Source organism: Pseudophryne corroboree, chromosome 6 (genome assembly GCF_028390025.1).
Source record: "Pseudophryne corroboree isolate aPseCor3 chromosome 6, aPseCor3.hap2, whole genome shotgun sequence".
Taxonomy (NCBI): domain Eukaryota; kingdom Metazoa; phylum Chordata; class Amphibia; order Anura; family Myobatrachidae; genus Pseudophryne; species Pseudophryne corroboree.
The window spans coordinates 805170027-805188618 of NC_086449.1; the positions used below are offsets into that span (position 1 = coordinate 805170027).

General features: G+C 48.6%; 1 protein-coding gene across 1 annotated transcript in view; it reads left to right on the forward strand.

The window, feature by feature from the left end:
• The window catches only part of SSBP1 (single stranded DNA binding protein 1), a 76969-nt gene that overhangs the window by 29388 nt on the left and 28989 nt on the right, over window positions 1-18592 (forward strand). Inside the window, exons 2-3 of the mRNA XM_063928980.1 lie at window positions 11927-11995; window positions 13165-13219. Coding sequence (XP_063785050.1) covers window positions 11972-11995; window positions 13165-13219 — 79 coding nt within the window. The 5' untranslated portion in view covers window positions 11927-11971. The remainder of the gene's footprint in view (window positions 1-11926; window positions 11996-13164; window positions 13220-18592) is intronic.

The window sequence follows — 18592 nt, forward strand, 5'->3', positions numbered from 1 at the left end:
CAAGAGTAAATGCGATGTCCATAACTGCCAGAAGATGTTATGGACACGACAGTGGTCAGGTGATGCAGATTCCAAACGGCACAAAGGTGTATTGCCGTATAAAGGAAGAGGAGTTATTTGGGGTCGGTCCATCGGACCTGGTGGCCACGGCAACTGCTGGAAAATCCACCGTTTTTACCCTAAGTCACATCTCTGCAGAAAAAGACACCGTCTTTTCAGCCTCAGTCCTTTCGTCCCTATAAGATCATATCTGCCCAGGGATAGAGGAAAGGGAAGAAGACTGCAGCAGGCAGCGCATTCCCAGGAACAGAAGCGTTCCACCGCTTCTGACAAGTTCTCAGCATGGCGCTGAGACCGTACAGGACCCCTGGATCCTACAAGTAGTATCCCAGGGGTACAGATTGGAATGTCGAGACGTTTCCCCTTCGCAGGCTCCTGAAGTCTGCTTTACCAAGGTCTCCCTCCGACAAGGAGGCAGTATGGGAAAAAATTCACAAGCTGTATTCCCAGCAGGTGATAATTAAATTACCCCTCCTACTACAAGAAAAGGGGTATTATTCCACACTATATTGTGGTACTGAAGCCAGAAGGCTAGGTGAGACTTATTCTAAATCTAAAAATTTTTTGAACACTTACAAAGGTTCAAATCAAGATGGAGTCACTCAGAGCAGTGATAACGAACAGGAAGAAGGGGACTATATAGTGTCCCGGGACATCAGGGATGCTTACCTCTATGTCCCAAATTTGCCCTTCTCACTAAGGGTACCTCAGGTTCGTGGTGCAGAACTGTCACTATCAGTTTCAGACGCTGCCGTTTGGATTGTCCACGGCACCCCGGGTCTTTACTAAGGTAATGGCCGAAATGATGATTCTTCTTCGAAGAAAAGGCGTCTTAATTATCCCTTACTTGGACGATCTCCTGATAAGGGCAAGGTCCAGGGAACAGTTGGAGGTAGGAGTAGCACTATCTCGGATACTGCTACAACAGCACGGGTGGATTCTAAATATTCCAAAATCGCAGCTGATCCCGACGACACGTCTGCTGTGCCTAGGGATGATTCTGGACACAGTCCAGAAAAAGGTGTTTCTCCCGAAAGAGAAAGCCAGGGAGTTATCCGAGCTAGTCAGGAACCTCCTAAAAACAGTGCATCATTGCACAAGGGTCCTGGTAGAAAATGGTGGCTTCCTACGAAGCAATTCCATTCGGCAGATTTCACGCAAGAACTTTTCAGTGGGATCTGCTGGACAAATGGTCCGGATCGCATCTTCAGATGCATCAGCGGATAACCCTATATCCAAGGACAAGGGTGTCTCTCCTGTGGTGGTTATAGAGTGCTCATCTTCTAGAGGGCCGCAGATTCGGCATTCAGGATTGGATGCTGGTGACCACGGAGCCCAGCCCGAGAGGCTGGGGAGCAGTCACACAAAGAAAAAAATTTCCAGGGAGTGTGATCAAGTCTGGAGACTTTTCTCCACATAAATATACTGGAGCTAAGGGTAAATTTATAATGCTCTAAGCTTAGCAAGACCTCTGCTTCAAGGTCAGCCGGTATTGATCCAGTGGGAAAAACATCACGGCAGTCGCCCACGTAAACAGACAGGGCGACACAAGAAGCAGGAGGGCAATGGCAAAAACTGCAAGGACTTTTCGCTGGGCGGAAAATCATGTGATAGCACTGTCAGCAGTGTTTCATCCCGGGAATGGAAACTGGGAAGCAGACTTCCTCAGCAGGCACGACCTCCACCCGGGAGAGTGGAAACTTCATCGGGAAGTTTTTTCCACATGATTGTAAACCGTTGGGAAATACCAAAGGTGGACATGATGGCGTCCCGTCTGAACAAAAAACGGGACAGGTATTGCGCCAGGTCAAGAGACCCTCAGGCAATAGCTGTGGACGTTCTGGTAACACCGTGGGTGTACCAGTCGGTGTATGTGTTCCCTCCTCTGCTTCTCATACCTAAGGTACTGAGAATTATAAGACGTAGAGGAGTAAGAACTATACTCATGGCTCCGGATTGGCCAAGAAGGACTTGGTACCCGGAACTTCAAGAGATGTTTACAGAGGTCTTATGGCCTCTGCCGCTAAGAAGGGACTTGCTTCAGCAAGTACCATGTCTGTTCCAAGACTTACCGCAGCTGCGTTTGTTGGCATGGCGGTGGAACGCCGGATCCTAAGGGAAAAAGGCATTCCGGAAGAGGTCATTCCTACCCTGGTCAAAGCCAGAAAGGAGGTGACCGCACAACATTATCACCACATGTGGCGAAAATATGTTGCGTGGTGTGAGGCCAGGAAGGCCCCACAAAGAAATTTCAACTCGGTCGATTCCTGCATTTCCTGCAAACAGGAGTGTCTATGGGCCTCAAATTGGGGTCCATTAAGGTTCAAATTTCGGCCCTGTCAATTTTCTTCCAGAAAGAATTGGCTTCAGTTCCTGAAGTCCAGAACTTTGTCAAGGGAGTATTGCATATACAACCCTCTTTTGTGCCTCCAGTGGCACTGTGGGATCTCAACGTAGTTCTGGGATTCTTCAAATCACATTGGTTTAAAACCAGTCAAATCTGTGGATTTGAAGCATCTCACATGAAAAGTGACCATGTTCTTGGCCCTGGCCTGGACCAGGCGAGTGTCAAATTGGTGGTTTTTTTCTCAAAAAAGCCCATATTTGTTTGTCCATTCGGACAGGGCAGAGCTGCGGACTCGTCCCCAGTTCTCTCCCTAAGGTGGTGTCAGTGTTTTACCTGAACCAGCTTATTGTGGTGCCTTGCACCTACTAGGGACTTGGAGGACTCCAAGTTGCTAGATGTTGTCAGGGCCCTGAAAATATAGGTTCCAGGACGGCTGGAGTCAGGAAAACTGACTTGCTGTTATCCTGTATGCACCCAACAAACTGGGTGCTCTTGCTTTTAAGCAGACTATTGCTAGTTGGATGTGTAATACAATTCAGCTTGCACATTCTGTGGCAGGCCTGCCACAGCCAAAATATGTAAATGCCCATTCCACAAGGACGGTGGGCTCATCTTGGGCGGCTGCCCGAGGGGTCTCGGCTTTACAACTTTGCCGAGCGGTTATTTAGTCAGGGGCAAACACGTTTGTAAAATCCTACAAATTTGATACCCTGGCTAAGGAGGACCTGGAGTTCTCTCATTCGGTGCTGCAGAGTCATCCGCACTCTCCCGCCCGTTTGGGAGCTTTGGTATAATCCCCATGGTCCTTTCAGGAACCCCAGCATCCACTAGGACGATAGAGAAAATAAGAATTTACTTACCGATAATTCTATTTCTCGGAGTCCGTAGTGGATGCTGGGCGCCCATCCCAAGTGCGGATTATCTGCAATACTTGTACATAGTTACAAAAATCGGGTTATTATTGTTGTGAGCCATCTTTTCAGAGGCTCCGCTGTTATCATACTGTTAACTGGGTTTAGATCACAAGTTGTACGGTGTGATTGGTGTGGCTGGTATGAGTCTTACCCGGGATTCAAAATTCCTCCCTTATTGTGTACGCTCGTCCGGGCACAGTACCTAACTGGCTTGGAGGAGGGTCATAGGGGGAGGAGCCAGTGCACACCACCTGATCGGAAAGCTTTACTTTTGTGCCCTGTCTCCTGCGGAGCCGCTATTCCCCATGGTCCTTTCAGGAACCCCAGCATCCACTACGGACTCCGAGAAATAGAATTATCGGTAAGTAAATTCTTATTATATATATATATATATATATATATATAATAATTAGTCAAGTTCAGACTATGGCACCCTGCTTCAGAACATTAAAATGTATACGCTCGCCATGCTTCAGGCGCGGTGGCTTGCTCCGCTTTGCTCGCCACAGATTATTATTCCCAATAGATATCCACTTGGATAGTAGTAGTGTTCTCGAACAGTTTAGTTATGCTAGCCCAGGTTATATATATATTTCTCTAACATCCTAGTGGATGCTGGGGTCTCCGTAAGGACCATGGGGATTAGCGGCTCCGCAGGAGACTGGGCACAACTATAAAGAAAGCTTTAGACTACTGGTGTGCACTGGCTCCTCCCACTATGACCCTCCTCCAGACCTCAGTTAGATTCTTGTGCCCGGCTGAGCTGGATGCACACTAGGGGCTCTCCTGAGCTCCTAGAAAGAAAGTATATTTAGGTTTTTTATTTTACAGTGAGATCTGCTGGCAACAGACTCACTGCAGCGAGGGACTAAGGGGAGAAGAAGCGAACCTACCTAACAGGTGGTAGTTTGGGCTTCTTAGGCTACTGGACACCATTAGCTCCAGAGGGATCGACCACAGGACCCGACCTTGGTGTTCGTTCCCGGAGCCGCGCCGCCGTCCCCCTTACAGAGCCAGAAGCGTGAAGAGGTCCGGAAAATCGGCGGCCGAAGACTTCGGTCTTCACCAAGGTAGCGCACAGCACTGCAGCTGTGCGCCATTGCTCCTCATGTACACCTCACACTCCGGTCACTGATGGGCGCTGGGGGGGGGGGGGGGCGGCGCGGCGCCCTGAGGGCAATATAAGACACCTTGGCTGGCAAATCTACATCATATATAGTCCTAGAGGCTATATAGATGTAAAAATACCCCTGCCAGTATTCCAGAAAAAGCGGGAGAAGTCTGCCGGAAAAGGGGCGGGGCCATCTCCCTCAGCACACTAGCGCCATTTTTCCCTCACAGCTCCGCTGGAAGGAAGCTCCCTGGCTCTCCCCTGCAGTCTGCAAGCTACAGAAGGGTAAAAAAGAGAGGGGGGGCACTAAATTTAGGCGCAGGATAGATATATATATATATATATATATATATATATATATATATATATATATATATATATATATATATATATATATATATATATATATATATAAAAAGCAGCTATAAGGGAAAACACTCATTTATAGTGGGATCCCTGTGTTATATAGCGCTCTGGTGTGTGCTGGCATACTCTCTCTCTGTCTCCCCAAAGGGCTTTGTGGGGTCCTGTCCTCTGTCAGAGCATTCCCTGTGTGTTTGCGGTGTGTCGGTACGGCTGTGTCGACATGTTTGAGGAGGAGGCTTATGTGGAGGCGGAGCAGATGCCTGTAAATGTGATGTCACCCCCTGCGGGGTCGACACCTGAGTGGATGGTGCTGTGGAAGGAATTACGCGACAGTGTCGACTCCTTGCATAAAAGGTTTGACGACATACCAAATGTGGGACAGCCGGCTTCTCAGCCTGTGCCTGCCCAGGCGTCTCAAAAGCCATCAGGGGCTCTAAAACGCCCGCTACCTCAGATGGCAGACACAGATGTCGACACGGATACTGACTCCAGTGTCGACGACGAAGAGACTAATGTAACTTCCAGTAGGGCCACACGTTACATGATTGAGGCAATGAAAAATGTGTTGCACATTTCTGATGTTACCCCCGGTACCACAAAAAAGGGTATTATGTTTGGAGAGAAAAAACTACCAGTAGCTTTTCCTCCATCTGAGGAGTTAAATGAAGTGTGTGAAGAAGCATGGGCTTCCCCTGATAAGAAGCTGGTAATTTCTAAGAGGTTACTAATGGCGTACCCTTTCCCGCCAGAGGATAGGTCACGTTGGGAAACATCCCCTAGAGTGGGTAAAGCGCTCACACGCTTTTCAAAGAAGGTGGCACTACCGTCTCCGGATACGGCCGCCCTGAAGGAATCTGCTGATAGAAAGCAGGAGGCTATCCTGAAATCTATATATACACACACAGGTGTTATACTGAGACCAGCTATTGCTTCAGCATGGATGTGCAGTGCTGCAGCTGCATGGTCAGATTCCCTGTCAGAAAATATTGATACCCTAGACAGGGACACTATATTGCTAACCGTAGAGCATATAAAAGACGCACTTTTATACATGAGGGATGCACAGAGGGATATTTGCCGGCTGGCATCCAAAATTAGTGCAATGTCCATTTCTGCCAGGAGAGGGTTATGGACTCGGCAGTGGATAGGAGATGCAGATTCCAAAAGGCATATGGAAGTTCTGCCTTATAAGGGTGAGGACATGTTCGGGGATGGTCTCTCGGACCTAGTTTCCACAGCTACAGCTGGGAAGTCTACATTTTTACCCCATGTTCCCTCACAGCCAAAGAAAGCACCGTATTATCGGGTATAGTCCTTTCGGCCCAATAGGGGCAAGCGGGTTAAAGGCGCGTCCTTTCTGCCCAGAGGCAGAGGTAGGGGAAAAAAGCTGCAGCATACAGCCAGTTCCCAGGAGCAAAAGTCCTCCCCCGCTTCCTCTAAGTCCACAGCATGACGCTGGGGCTCCACAGGCGGAGCCAGGTACGGTGGGGGCCCGTCTCAAATATTTCAGCAATCAGTGGGCTCGCTCACGGGTGGATCCCTGGATTTTTCAGATAGTATCTCATGGGTACAAGCTGGAATTCGAGACGTCTCCCCCCCCCCCCCGCCGTTTCCTCAAATCTGCCTTGCCAACCACTCCCTCAGGCAGGGAGGCAGTGTTACAGGCAATTCACAAGCTGTATTCACAACAGGTGATAGTAAAGGTACCCCTACTTCAACAAGGACGGGGTTACTATTCCACAATGTTTGTGGTACCGGAACCGGACGGTTCGGTGAGACCCATTTTAAATTTGAAATCCTTGAATACATATATAAAAAAATTCAAGTTCAAGATGGAATCGCTCAGGGCGGTTATTGCAAGCCTGGACGAGGGGGATTACATGGTATCACTGGACATCAAGGATGCTTACCTGCATGTCCCCATTTACCATCCTCACCAGGAGTACCTCAGGTTTGTGGTACAGGATTGTCATTACCAATTCCAGACGTTGCCGTTCGGTCTATCCACGGCTCCGAGGGTCTTTACCAAGGTAATGGCCGAAATGATGATACTCCTTCGAAAGAAGGGAGTTTTAATTATCCCGTACTTGGACGATCTCCTGATAAAGGCGAGGTCCAGAGAGCAGTTGTTGGTCGGGGTAGCACTATCTCGGGAGGTGCTACAACAGCACGGCTGGATTCTAAACATATCAAAGTCACAGCTGGTCCCTACGACACGTCTACTGTTCCTGGGGATGGTTCTGGACACAGAACAGAAAAAAGGTGTTACTCCCGTAGGAGAAGGCCAAGGAGCTGTCATCTCTAGTCAGAGGCCTCCTAAAACCAAAACAGGTGTCGGTGCATCACTGCACGCGGATCCTGGGAAAGATGGTAGCTTCCTACGAAGCGATTCCATTCGGCAGGTTTCATGCAAGAACCTTGCAGTGGGACCTGTTGGACAAGTGGTCCGGATCGCATCTTCAGATGCATCGGCTGATAACCCTGTCTCCAAGGACAAGGGTGTCTCTGCTATGGTGGCTGCAGAGTGCTCATCTTCAAGAGGGCCGCAGATTCGGCATACAGGACTGGGTCCTGTTGACCACGGATGCCAGCCTCCGAGGCTGGGGGGCAGTCACACAGGGAAGAAACTTCCAAGGACTATGGTCAAGTCAGGAGACTTCCCTGCACATAAATATTCTGGAACTGAGGGCCATTTACAATGCCCTAAGTCAGGCAAAACCCCTGCTTCAAAACCAGCCGGTACTGATCCAGTCAGACAACATCACGGCGGTCGCCCATGTAAATCGACAGGGCGGCACGAGAAGCAGGACGGCTATGGCAGAAGCCACAAGGATTCTCCGATGGGCGGAAAATCACGTGTTAGCACTGTCAGCAGTGTTCATTCCGGGAGTGGACAACTGGGCAGCAGACTTCCTCAGCAGGCACAACCTCCACCCGGGAGAGTGGGGACTTCATCCAGAAGTCTTTCAAGTGATTGTAAACCGTTGGGAAAGGCCACAGGTGGACATGATGGCGTCCCGCCTAAACAAAAAGCTAGAAAAGTATTGCGCCAGGTCGAGAGACCCGCAGGCGATAGCTGTGGACGCTCTAGTGACACCGTGGGTGTACCGGTCGGTTTATGTGTTCCCTCCTCTTCCTCTCATACCAAAGGTACTGAGGATAATAAGGAGAAGAGGAGTAAGAACTATACTCATTGTTCCGGATTGGCCAAGAAGAGCTTGGTACCCGGAACTTCAAGAAATGATGTCAGAGGACCCATGGCCTCTACCGCTCAGACAAGACCTGCTGCAGCAGGGGCTCTGTCTGTTTCAAGACTTACCGCGGCTGCGTTTGACGGCATGGCGGTTGAACACCGGATCCTGAAGGAAAAGGGCATTCCGGAGGAAGTCATTCCTACGCTGATTAAAGCTAGGAAAGAAGTAACCGCAAACCATTATCACCGCATTTGGCGAAAATATGTTGCTTGGTGTGAGGCCAGGAAGGCCCCAACGGAGGAATTTCAGCTGGGCCGTTTCCTGCACTTCCTACAGTCAGGGGTGACTATGGGCCTTAAATTGGGTTCCATTAAGGTCCAGATTTCGGCTCTATCGATTTTCTTCCAGAGAGAACTGGCTTCACTACCTGAAGTTCAGACTTTTGTTAAGGGAGTGCTGCATATTCAGCCCCCTTTTGTGCCTCCAGTGGCACCTTGGGATCTCAACGTGGTGTTGGATTTCCTAAAGTCACATTGGTTTGAGCCACTGAAAACCGTGGATTTGAAATATCTCACGTGGAAAGTGGTCATGTTGTTGGCCTTAGCTTCGGCCAGGCGTGTATCAGAATTGGCGGCTTTGTCATGTAAAAGCCCTTATCTGATTTTCCATATGGATAGGGCAGAATTGAGGACTCGTCCCCAGTTTCTCCCCAAAGTGGTATCAGCTTTTCATCTGAACCAACCTATCGTGGTGCCTGCGGCTACAAATGACTTGGAGACTTCTAAGTTGTTGGACGTAGTCAGGGCCCTGAAAATCTATGTTTCCAGGACAGCTGGAGTCAGAAAGACTGACTCGCTCTTTATCCTGTATGCGCCCAACAAGTTGGGTGCACCTGCTTCAAAGCAGACTATTGCTCGCTGGATCTGTAGTACGATTCAGCTTGCACATTCTGCGGCTGGACTGCCGCATCCTAAATCAGTGAAAGCCCATTCCACGAGGAAGGTGGGCTCTTCTTGGGCGGCTGCCCGAGGGGTCTCGGCTCTTCAACTTTGCCGAGCAGCTACTTGGTCGGGGTCAAACACGTTTGCTAAATTCTACAAGTTTGACACCCTGGCTGAGGAGGACCTAGAGTTTGCCCATTCGGTGCTGCAGAGTCATCCGCACTCTCCCGCCCGTTTGGGAGCTTTGGTATAATCCCCATGGTCCTTACGGAGTCCCCAGCATCCACTAGGACGTTAGAGAAAATAAGAATTTACTCACCGGTAATTCTATTTCTCGTAGTCCGTAGTGGATGCTGGGCGCCCATCCCAAGTGCGGATTGTCTGCAATACTTGTATATAGTTATTGCTTAACTAAAGGGTTATTGTTGAGCCATCTGTTGAGAGGCTCAGTTGTTATCATACTGTTAACTGGGTATTGTATCACGAGTTATACGGTGTGATTGGTGTGGCTGGAATGAGTCTTACCCGGGATTCAAAATCCTTCCTTATTGTGTCAGCTCTTCCGGGCACAGTATCCTAATTGAGGTCTGGAGGAGGGTCATAGTGGGAGGAGCCAGTGCACACCAGTAGTCTAAAGCTTTCTTTATAGTTGTGCCCAGTCTCCTGCGGAGCCGCTAATCCCCATGGTCCTTACGGAGTCCCCAGCATCCACTACGGACTACGAGAAATAGAAATACCGGTGAGTAAATTCTTATTTTATATATTTATATATATATATATATATATATATATATATATATATATATATATATATATATATATATATATATAGAGAGAAAAGTAGATTCGGTGGCACTCACAGACTGAAAACGGTAGACTGAAGTTATTCAGTCTACCGTTTTCAATCTGTGAGTGCCGCCGAATCTACTTCTCTATTTACCCCATGGAAGGCACCCAGCCGTTTGCTAAGTGAATCGGTAGTGCCGAGCCTGCTTCATACACACATATATATATATTTACATATATATATATATATATATAATCTAGAATACTTTGCAGCATTTTCTAGTAGAACAGGAAAAAATAAAATACCAAAAAGTATAGATATAAATGTAATGTGCCATCCTTACTGCGGGTTCATGCTCCCTGCATGACGGTTTGGGGACCCTGGGTATATAGAGAGACAGGGCAGTGCCACTAGCTATGTTACAGGTTTGCGTATGAGCCAGACAGTATGTCAGACAGACCTGTATGACAGTGTGGAGTAAATTGTCAGGTGGTGAATGTCTCTGAGTTATGTGTAGCTGCCGTTATCCCTGATTAGTGCGGTGTGTGGAATTATCGGGCGGTATCGGCCCCCGTCTCCAGGGATGGGTGAATAAAAGAGTAACAGTAACTCCCCCGTGTGTTAGTCCCACATGGAAAGACTTTGTATAACAACAGACATCATTTACATGACAAGCCTCAGTGTCCGGTGATGGGGGTGTCAGACTGCTTTACCGGGGACAGGCTCTCTGCGGCCACCTACTGGGTTCTCACTGCATGATCTGCAGCACCCATTGCTCCAACGCCATTTCACTGTCCCAATCCATGACAGCTGTGGGGTCACACACAGTGGAGGCTCTTAGGTATGAAGTCCTAGGGATGAAGACCGCCAAGGGGCACACACCAGATATTTCATAGTTACTTGGCAGACCGCGTACAGATTGTAGAGGCTTAAGAGGCAATGGAACAGACCCAGTTGCTTGTCCTGTCGTGTTTTGCCGCCTCTGGTATAGGTAGAGAACACATGTAAGATTTGTGTGAACTGTGTAGACTGGGGTAAACAGGTTGATTGGCCTACAGAGCTTAAGAAGGGGTCTGAAACTTGATAAGTTCGCCTTAAGAGGTGAAAGTTTCTTAATGGAATGCTAAAAGTTTGTCTAGAATGAATGTTTTGTTGTAGGAGGTGGTGAGGTGGGTAGTTCTACAGGACAGGTGCAGCCTAAAAATAATTCTGTAACTGGGAGCGGATATTGTGGTAAAGAGGAGCGGAGGGGAAGAGATGTTTGTGGGTAGAAGTATTTTATGCTGGACTCTATAAGTACAGGAGACCAGCACAGGGGCTGGAAGTGCAGCAGTAGGTGAACATTGGCAAAGAAGGTTAGTCTACATATTTGGATACATACTGAATTCGTGGAGCAAAAGACAGTCCTGAGTCACTAATAACAGCTAGGCAGTGAGCGTGAGATCACAAGCTATAGAGATGGCATATAGGCAGCTTTTGTGGACTGTTGGGGAGATTATTGGGCACCATTCGTATAGAGCAGGCATGTCCAAACTGCGGCCCTCCAGCTGTTGAGAAACTACACATCCCAGCATGCCCTGACACAGCTTTAGCATTCTCTGACAGCAAAACAGTGTCAGGGCATGCTGGGATATGTAGTTTCACAACAGCTGGAGGGCTGCAGTTTGGACATGTCTGGTATAGAGGCAACACTGAAATCCTTTTCTAAAGATAAGTGATGTGGATAGAGAAGAGGGGGGGGGGGGGGGCTAGGACCAATCCTTCCAGTGCTAAAGCCAGAGATAAAAACACACTGGTGTGAGAGGTACCACAGGGAGTCTCTCCGAGGCTGCAGGGACTGATAACAGCAGTGACTAGCTTAGTAATAAATATATATATATATATATATGTGATTGTTACATTATATTTTTCCAGTAAAGGATTAAAAGCGAAATAATTTCTAATAACATTGACAGATATGTAATGTCTTCACAGAACTTGATGGGTCAAACTGTAATTACATTTGCTATATATCTGAATTAAAGCTTCTGCTCTCTGTTATCAGGCAGTTGCGGCTGAGGAGAGTCTGACTGTGGGATTACACACAGGAAGTCCAATGAGCGCTTTAAAAATATGTCCCCCCAATGATCACAGTATTATCTCCCGCGTCTTCAGCTCTGACATGACAGGAAAACTTGTAACTTATCCAGCACCTTTTCCTTCACAGGTTGTCCCGTTTCTGTGGCAGGGGATAATTTGCAGATCAGTGGCAATGTTTCGCAGAGCTGCTACACAGGTGTGTATGACATGTAGCTGTCAGCTGTGCCCAGCTGAGGTATCCATTGTTTGGGCTGAGCCATAAGCAGGAGACGCAGTGCCTTGTTCCTCAGTCATGTGACGGCTTCTCCTGAAATAATTGGCTGAATGCTCAGGAAGATTTCTTTAGCGCTGAGAGAAGCTGCCGCAGCTGAGAAATGTCCCTTTCCAGTAATTTACTCATGAGGCTCCGGAAGGCTTTACTGCTTCCTTATGTATATATATTTTTTTAATGTTCTTCATACTTAAGCTGGGTTCACACTTAACGATGTGAGTACCCAGCCGATAGGACAGCTGATGTAATGATACATCGGCTTTCCCATACACACTAAATGGTGCATGGCCGCATTACAGTGCATGCCGTCATTTGCTGCATCGTCCCGCTGGGTGTGCCGCCCGATGGGACAACCCAGCAAATGACCCGCAGGAGTGCGCAAAAGTGGGTACACACTAGACGATGTGCCCGATATGTCGGTCCAATCCGTCAGATCTCCTTACGTTTAAATATGTACCAGTCATTGGGAGAGATGTATCAAGCCTTGGAGAATGATAAAGTAGCTGTCATTTCAAAGACCGTGCTAGATAAATGACAGAAGCTGCTTGGGCTGCTTTTGGCAACTGCTTCACTTTATCTCTCTCCAAGGCTTGATACATATGATTGTGATTTAACACTCTTTGACATATCTACAACTATATTTCATAACATATGTCATATTAGGCCCATAATCGCTACAAGTTGCTATCACATACACACTTTGTACATTGTTTCCGGTGCATGGTTTCCCTGATAGAAAGGCAGCCCTGATGGGAAGCTCAGGTAGTCTGTTATTATAGAATAAAATCCGTATATGTGTGTGCTAAATATGGCGGACAGCCCACAGGGCAACCAATTGCAAACAATCCTTTGTCAGATGGGACTGGTGGAGTATTAAGTAGGAAATGGCCGCTGTCTGGCAGACAGAATTGATTCGGCTTTATAGGTTGAACTTGAGACTGGTCGGCCAGACCACAGCCATAATTGCCCTGTCTGAGCGTGCATGTTCTTGAACGATCAAACTTGAAAACCGGTTATTTATCAGTTTCTCCTTTAGACTGTTTTCATCCGAGAGAATAACATTTGACACCTTGTTTTCATCACCTTCTCCCCAGATGTTCCGGCAGTCTGTCAGATTTCAGTCCACAGACTGGGGAGTTTTAGAGAGATGTGAGTATATTAATTCTATTATTATGTGCGATATATTACATAAAAAAAAGGACTGTTGTGAAACAGCTTTGGTCTATAGTCGATCATGTTTGGCCCGGAACAGCTGAGGAAAAATGAGTAAAAATGGGGAATAGCAATGATAGGAAAAACCTATAAATATTGAAAGAGTGACACGACACAATTATTGGTACTTTCTCTAACGTCCTTGAGGATGCTGGGACTCCGTAAGGACCATGGGGAATAGACGGGCTCCGCAGGAGATAGGGCACTTTAAGAAAGCTTTGAATTCTGGGTGTGCACTGGCTCCTCCCTCTATGCCCCTCCTCCAGACCTCAGATTTTACACTGTGCCCAGAGGGAGTTCTCTGCCTAGAAAGCATTTTTGTTAGGATTTTTTCTATATTTTTACAGGGAGCACTGCTGGCAACAGGCTCCCTGCATCGAGGGACTGAGGAGAGAGGGGCAGACCTTCTTAAACGATAGGCTCTGCTTCCTCGGCTACTGGACACCATTAGCTCCAGAGGGAATGAACACAGGTTCTTACTGGGCGTCCACCCCCGGAGCCGCGCCGCCGTTCTCCTCACAGAGCCAGAAGAAACGAAGTCGGAAGACGTCTCAGGCGGCAGAAGCCTTCAGAGCTTCACTGAGGTAACGCACAGCACCGCAGCTGTGCGTCATTGCTCCACACACCTCACACACTCCGGTCACTGTAAGGGTGCAGGGCGCAGGGGGGGGGGGGGCGCCCTGGGCAGCAATATAACACCTCTCTTATGGCAAAAGACAATATACATGTACAGGTGGGCACTGTACATGTATATAAAAGAGCCCCCGCCATTTTTTAAAAACTTTGAGCGGGACAGAAGCCCGTCGCCGAGGGGGCGGGGCTTCTCCCTCAGCACTCATCAGCGCCATTTTCTCTCCACAGCACCGCTGAGAGGAAGCTCCCCGGACAAGGGGGTTTGAAGGAGAGGGGGGGGGGGGGGGGCACATAATTGCCGTTTTATTACTACTCCGCGCTTCTGGGAAAAGGGCATTCTGTGTTTTTTTTTTCCAGGGGTATAGCGCTGGGGTGTGTGCTGGCATACTCTCTCTCTGTCTCCCCAAAGGGCCTTGAAGGGGATACTGTCTTCAGAAAAGAGTTTCCTTGTGTGTGTGAAGTGTGTCGGTACGCGTGTGTCGACATGTTTGACGAGTGTCACGATCCGGGTATCTGGACGCCATTACTTGCCTTTCAGATGTCTCCTCAGGCTGGCTCAGCGTTCCAGGGCCGGATCTCATCTGTGTCTACACTCTGCATATCCCTCCTGTCACTCTGAGACGCTGTCACAGCGGCGCCATGTTTGAATCCTGTATGGCGTCTCCTGTCCTCCGCGGCCTCCGCCGCCGCTCCTGTGTTCCAGTATGCAGGTTGTCAGAGTGGTGTCTCATGCCTGCCGCGGCCTCCGCTGTCATCCATGTGTCTCAGCGTGCAGTTGTCAGTCTGGCGTCTCCTGTCCTCCGCGGCCGGCGCCGCCATTGCTGCTGTGTTTCCACATGGTTTTCCAACCCAACTTTCCCTCCAAGTACTAACATGGGCGCAGCCATGTTGGTTCCAGTCACATGTTCGATCTCCACCAATCCGCTGCGCTGTGGAATCTGCATGATTGGCCAGCCAATGCCTGCCTTGCAGCAGGTATAAGTATCCTGTGCCTGAACCAGGAAATGGTCAGTGCTTTGATTGTCAAACCTAGTTCCAGTCTCTCTCTCCTGTGGTTGTTTCTCCAGGTTCCAGCTCCTGTCTCCAGCATCCACTAAGAGACTCGCACCTGCCTTCCATCCTGCGGTGCAGCCTGACTCTGCAGTCCTCCGTGGCTGTTCCAGCTTCCAGCTATTAACCCATCTGCTTCCAGCGGTCAGCTTCCAGCAGTATCCAGTTTCCTTAAAGTGCCGGTGTTCCAGCGGATCCCTACTTACCAGCAGTATCCACTACCACCGGTAACCTCTTTTCAACTCTTCTGTTTCCACGCTCCCTAGCATCTTCCAGCATCCACTCCGTGTCTTTATCACCTGGCTGGTTCCATCCAGCATCCACTCCGTGTCTTCATCACCTGGCTGATTCCATTCAGCATCCACTCCGTGTCTTCACCACCTGGCTGATTCCATTCAGCATCCACTCCGTGTCTTCATCACCTGGCTGATTCCATTCAGCATCCACTCCGTGTCTCTACCACCTGGCTGGTTCCATCCAGTAACTACAACAGTCTACTCAAGTTACCAGCTTCATCTAATACATCTACTGGCGTGTTCCTCGGCTACCTTCACTACTACAGCCAGGCCTGGTAAGGTTATTCCATCAAAGGACTTTAACATCTGTTCCTCAACCTACCAGTGCTCTGTGATACCTTCTATGGTTATAGTGATCCAGGAACTGTATTATTTGCCACTGCTTATTATCAACTGTGTATACTGTTGTTTCAACACGGAGCCTGTTAATAAAGCTTTTATTGACTTTTAACCTGGTTGTCATGGTCACACCTTCGGGTAATCCTTCTACACTTGCATGTCCAGGGGTCTGATTAAACCTCCCAAGTTTAATTTCATTTCAGCCCCTACAACTGAGGCTTCCTCCTGGCAGCCTAAACCCTCAGTTGTGACAACGAGGAAGGCTCGCTTAATGTGGAGGGGGAGTGCTTGAATGTCATGTCGCCGTCGGCAACGCCGACACCGGAATGGGTGGATATGCTGAATGTCTTAAATGCAAATGTCAATCTATTGCATAAAAGGTTAGACAAGGCTGAAGCTAGGGATCAGTCAGGTAGCCAGACCATGCCTGTCCCTGTGGCGCCAGGACCTTCGGGGTCTCAGAAGCGCACCATATCCCAGATCGATGACACAGATACCGACACGGATACTGACTCTAGTGTCGACTATGAAGATGCAAAATTACAGCCGAGGGTGGCAAAAGGTATTCGGTACATGATTATTGCCATTAAAGAGGTTTTGCATATTACTGAGGAACCCCCCCTGTCCCTGACACGAGGGTACACATGTATAAAGGGAAAAAGCCTGAGGTCACCTTTCCGTCCTCATTTGAGCTGAGCGAATTGTGCGAAAAGGCTTGGGAATCTCCAGATAGGAGACCACAAGTTCCCAAAAGGATTCTTATGGCGTATCCTTTTTCACAAACTGATAGGATACGATGGGAATCTTCGCCTAAAGTAGACAAGGCGCTGACACGCTTATCCAAAAAGGTGGCACTGCCTTCTTAGGATACGGCTTCCCTCAAGGATCCTGCTGATCGCAGGCAGGAAATTACCATGAAGCACATTTACACTCATTCAGGTACTATTGTTAGACCGGCTATGGCGTCGGCCTGGGTTTGTAGTGCTGTTGTGGCATAGGCAGATTCCTTATCTACGGAGATTGACACCTTAGATAGGGATGCCATTTTAATGACCATAGAGCATATCAGAGATGCTGCCTTGTATATGAGAGATGCTCAAAGAGATATTTGTTTATTAAGCTCCAGAATAAACGCTATGTCTATTTCTCTGACGTCCTAGTGGATGCTGGGAACTCCGTAAGGACCATGGGGAATAGCGGGCTCCGAAGGAGGCTGGGCACTCTAGAAAGATTTCAGACTACCTGGTGTGCACTGGCTCCTCCCACTATGACCCTCCTCCAAGCCTCAGTTAGAATTCGTGCCCGGCCGAGGTTGGATGCACACTAGGGGCTCTCCTGAGCTCTTAGAAAGAATAGACTTAGGTTTTTTATTTTCAGTGAGACCTGCTGGCAACAGGCTCACTGCAGCGAGGGACTAAGGGGAGAAGAAGCGAACTCGCCTGCTTGCAGCCGGATTGGGCTTCTTAGGCTACTGGACACCATTAGCTCCAGAGGGATCGACCGCAGGCCCAGTCCTTGGTGTTCGGTCCCGGAGCCGCGCCGCCGTCCCCCTTACAGAGCCAGAAGCAAGAAGATGGTCCGGAAAATCGGCGGCATGAAGACTCTGTCTTCACCAAGGTAGCGCACAGCACTGCAGCTGTGCGCCATTGCTCCTCTCACACTTCACACTCCGGTCACTGAGGGTGCAGGGCGCTGGGGGGGGGCGCCCTGAGGCAGCAATAATAACACCTTGGCTGGCTAAAATACCTCAATATATAGCCCCAGAGGCTATATATGAGGTAAATACCCCTGCCAGAATTCCATAAAAAGCGTGAGAATAGGCCACGAAAAAGGGGCGGAGCCTATCTCCTCAGCACACTGGCGCCATTTTTCCCTCACAGCTCGGCTGGAAGGAAGCTCCCTGGCTCTTCCCTGCAATATACAGTAACAGTAAGAGGGAAAAGAGAGGGGGGGCATTAAATTTGGCAGTATATATACATATATTATATGAAAAGCAGCTATTAGGGACATAACTCAGTTAGTCCCTGTATATATATAGCGCTCTGGTGTGTGCTGGCATACTCTCACTCTGTCCCCCCAAAGGGCTTTTTGTGGGTCCTGTCCTCTGTTGAGCATTCCCTGTGTGTGTGGGGTGTGTCGGTACGGCTGTGTCGACATGTTTGATGAGGATAATGAGGTGGAGGCGGAGCAGATGCATTTTGAAGGGACGTCACCCCCTGCGGGGCAGACACCCGAGTGGATGAACTTATGGAAAGAAATGAGTGCACGTATAGATTCTTTACATAAGAAATTTGACGACATGCCAAATGTGGGACAGCCGGGATCTCAGCTCGTGCCTGTCCAGGTGCCTCAGAGGTCGTCAGGGGCTCTAAAACGCCCGCTACCTCAGTTTGCAGACCCGGATGTCCACACGGATACTGATAACAGTGTCGACGACGATGAGTCAAACCTAATGCCTGTCAGGGCCATTCACTGCATGATTGAGGCAATGAAAGAGGTGTTAAACATTTCTGATTTACATCCAGGTACCACAAAAAAGGGTATTATGTTTGGGGAGAAAAAACTACCCGTAGTTTTTCCCCCATCAGATGAACTAAATGAAGTGTGTGAAGAAGCGTGGCTTTTCCCTGATAAAAAATTTGTAATTCCTAAGAAGGTACTAATGGCGTTCCCTTTCCCGCTAGAGGATAGGTCACGTTGGGAAACACCACCTAGGGTGGATAAAGCGCTCACACGTTTGTCAAAAAAGGTGGCACTACCCTCTCAGGATACGGCCGCCCTTAAGGAGCCTGCTGATAGAAAGCAGGAGGCTATCCTGAAGTCTGTATACACACACTCAGGCATTATACTTAGACCAGCTATTGCGTCAGCTTGGATGTGCAGTGCTGCCGCTGCATGGTCAGAAAAACTGTCAGAAAATATTGACACACTAGACAGAGACACTATTCTGCTAACGATTGACCATATAAAAGATTCAGTCTTATATATGAGA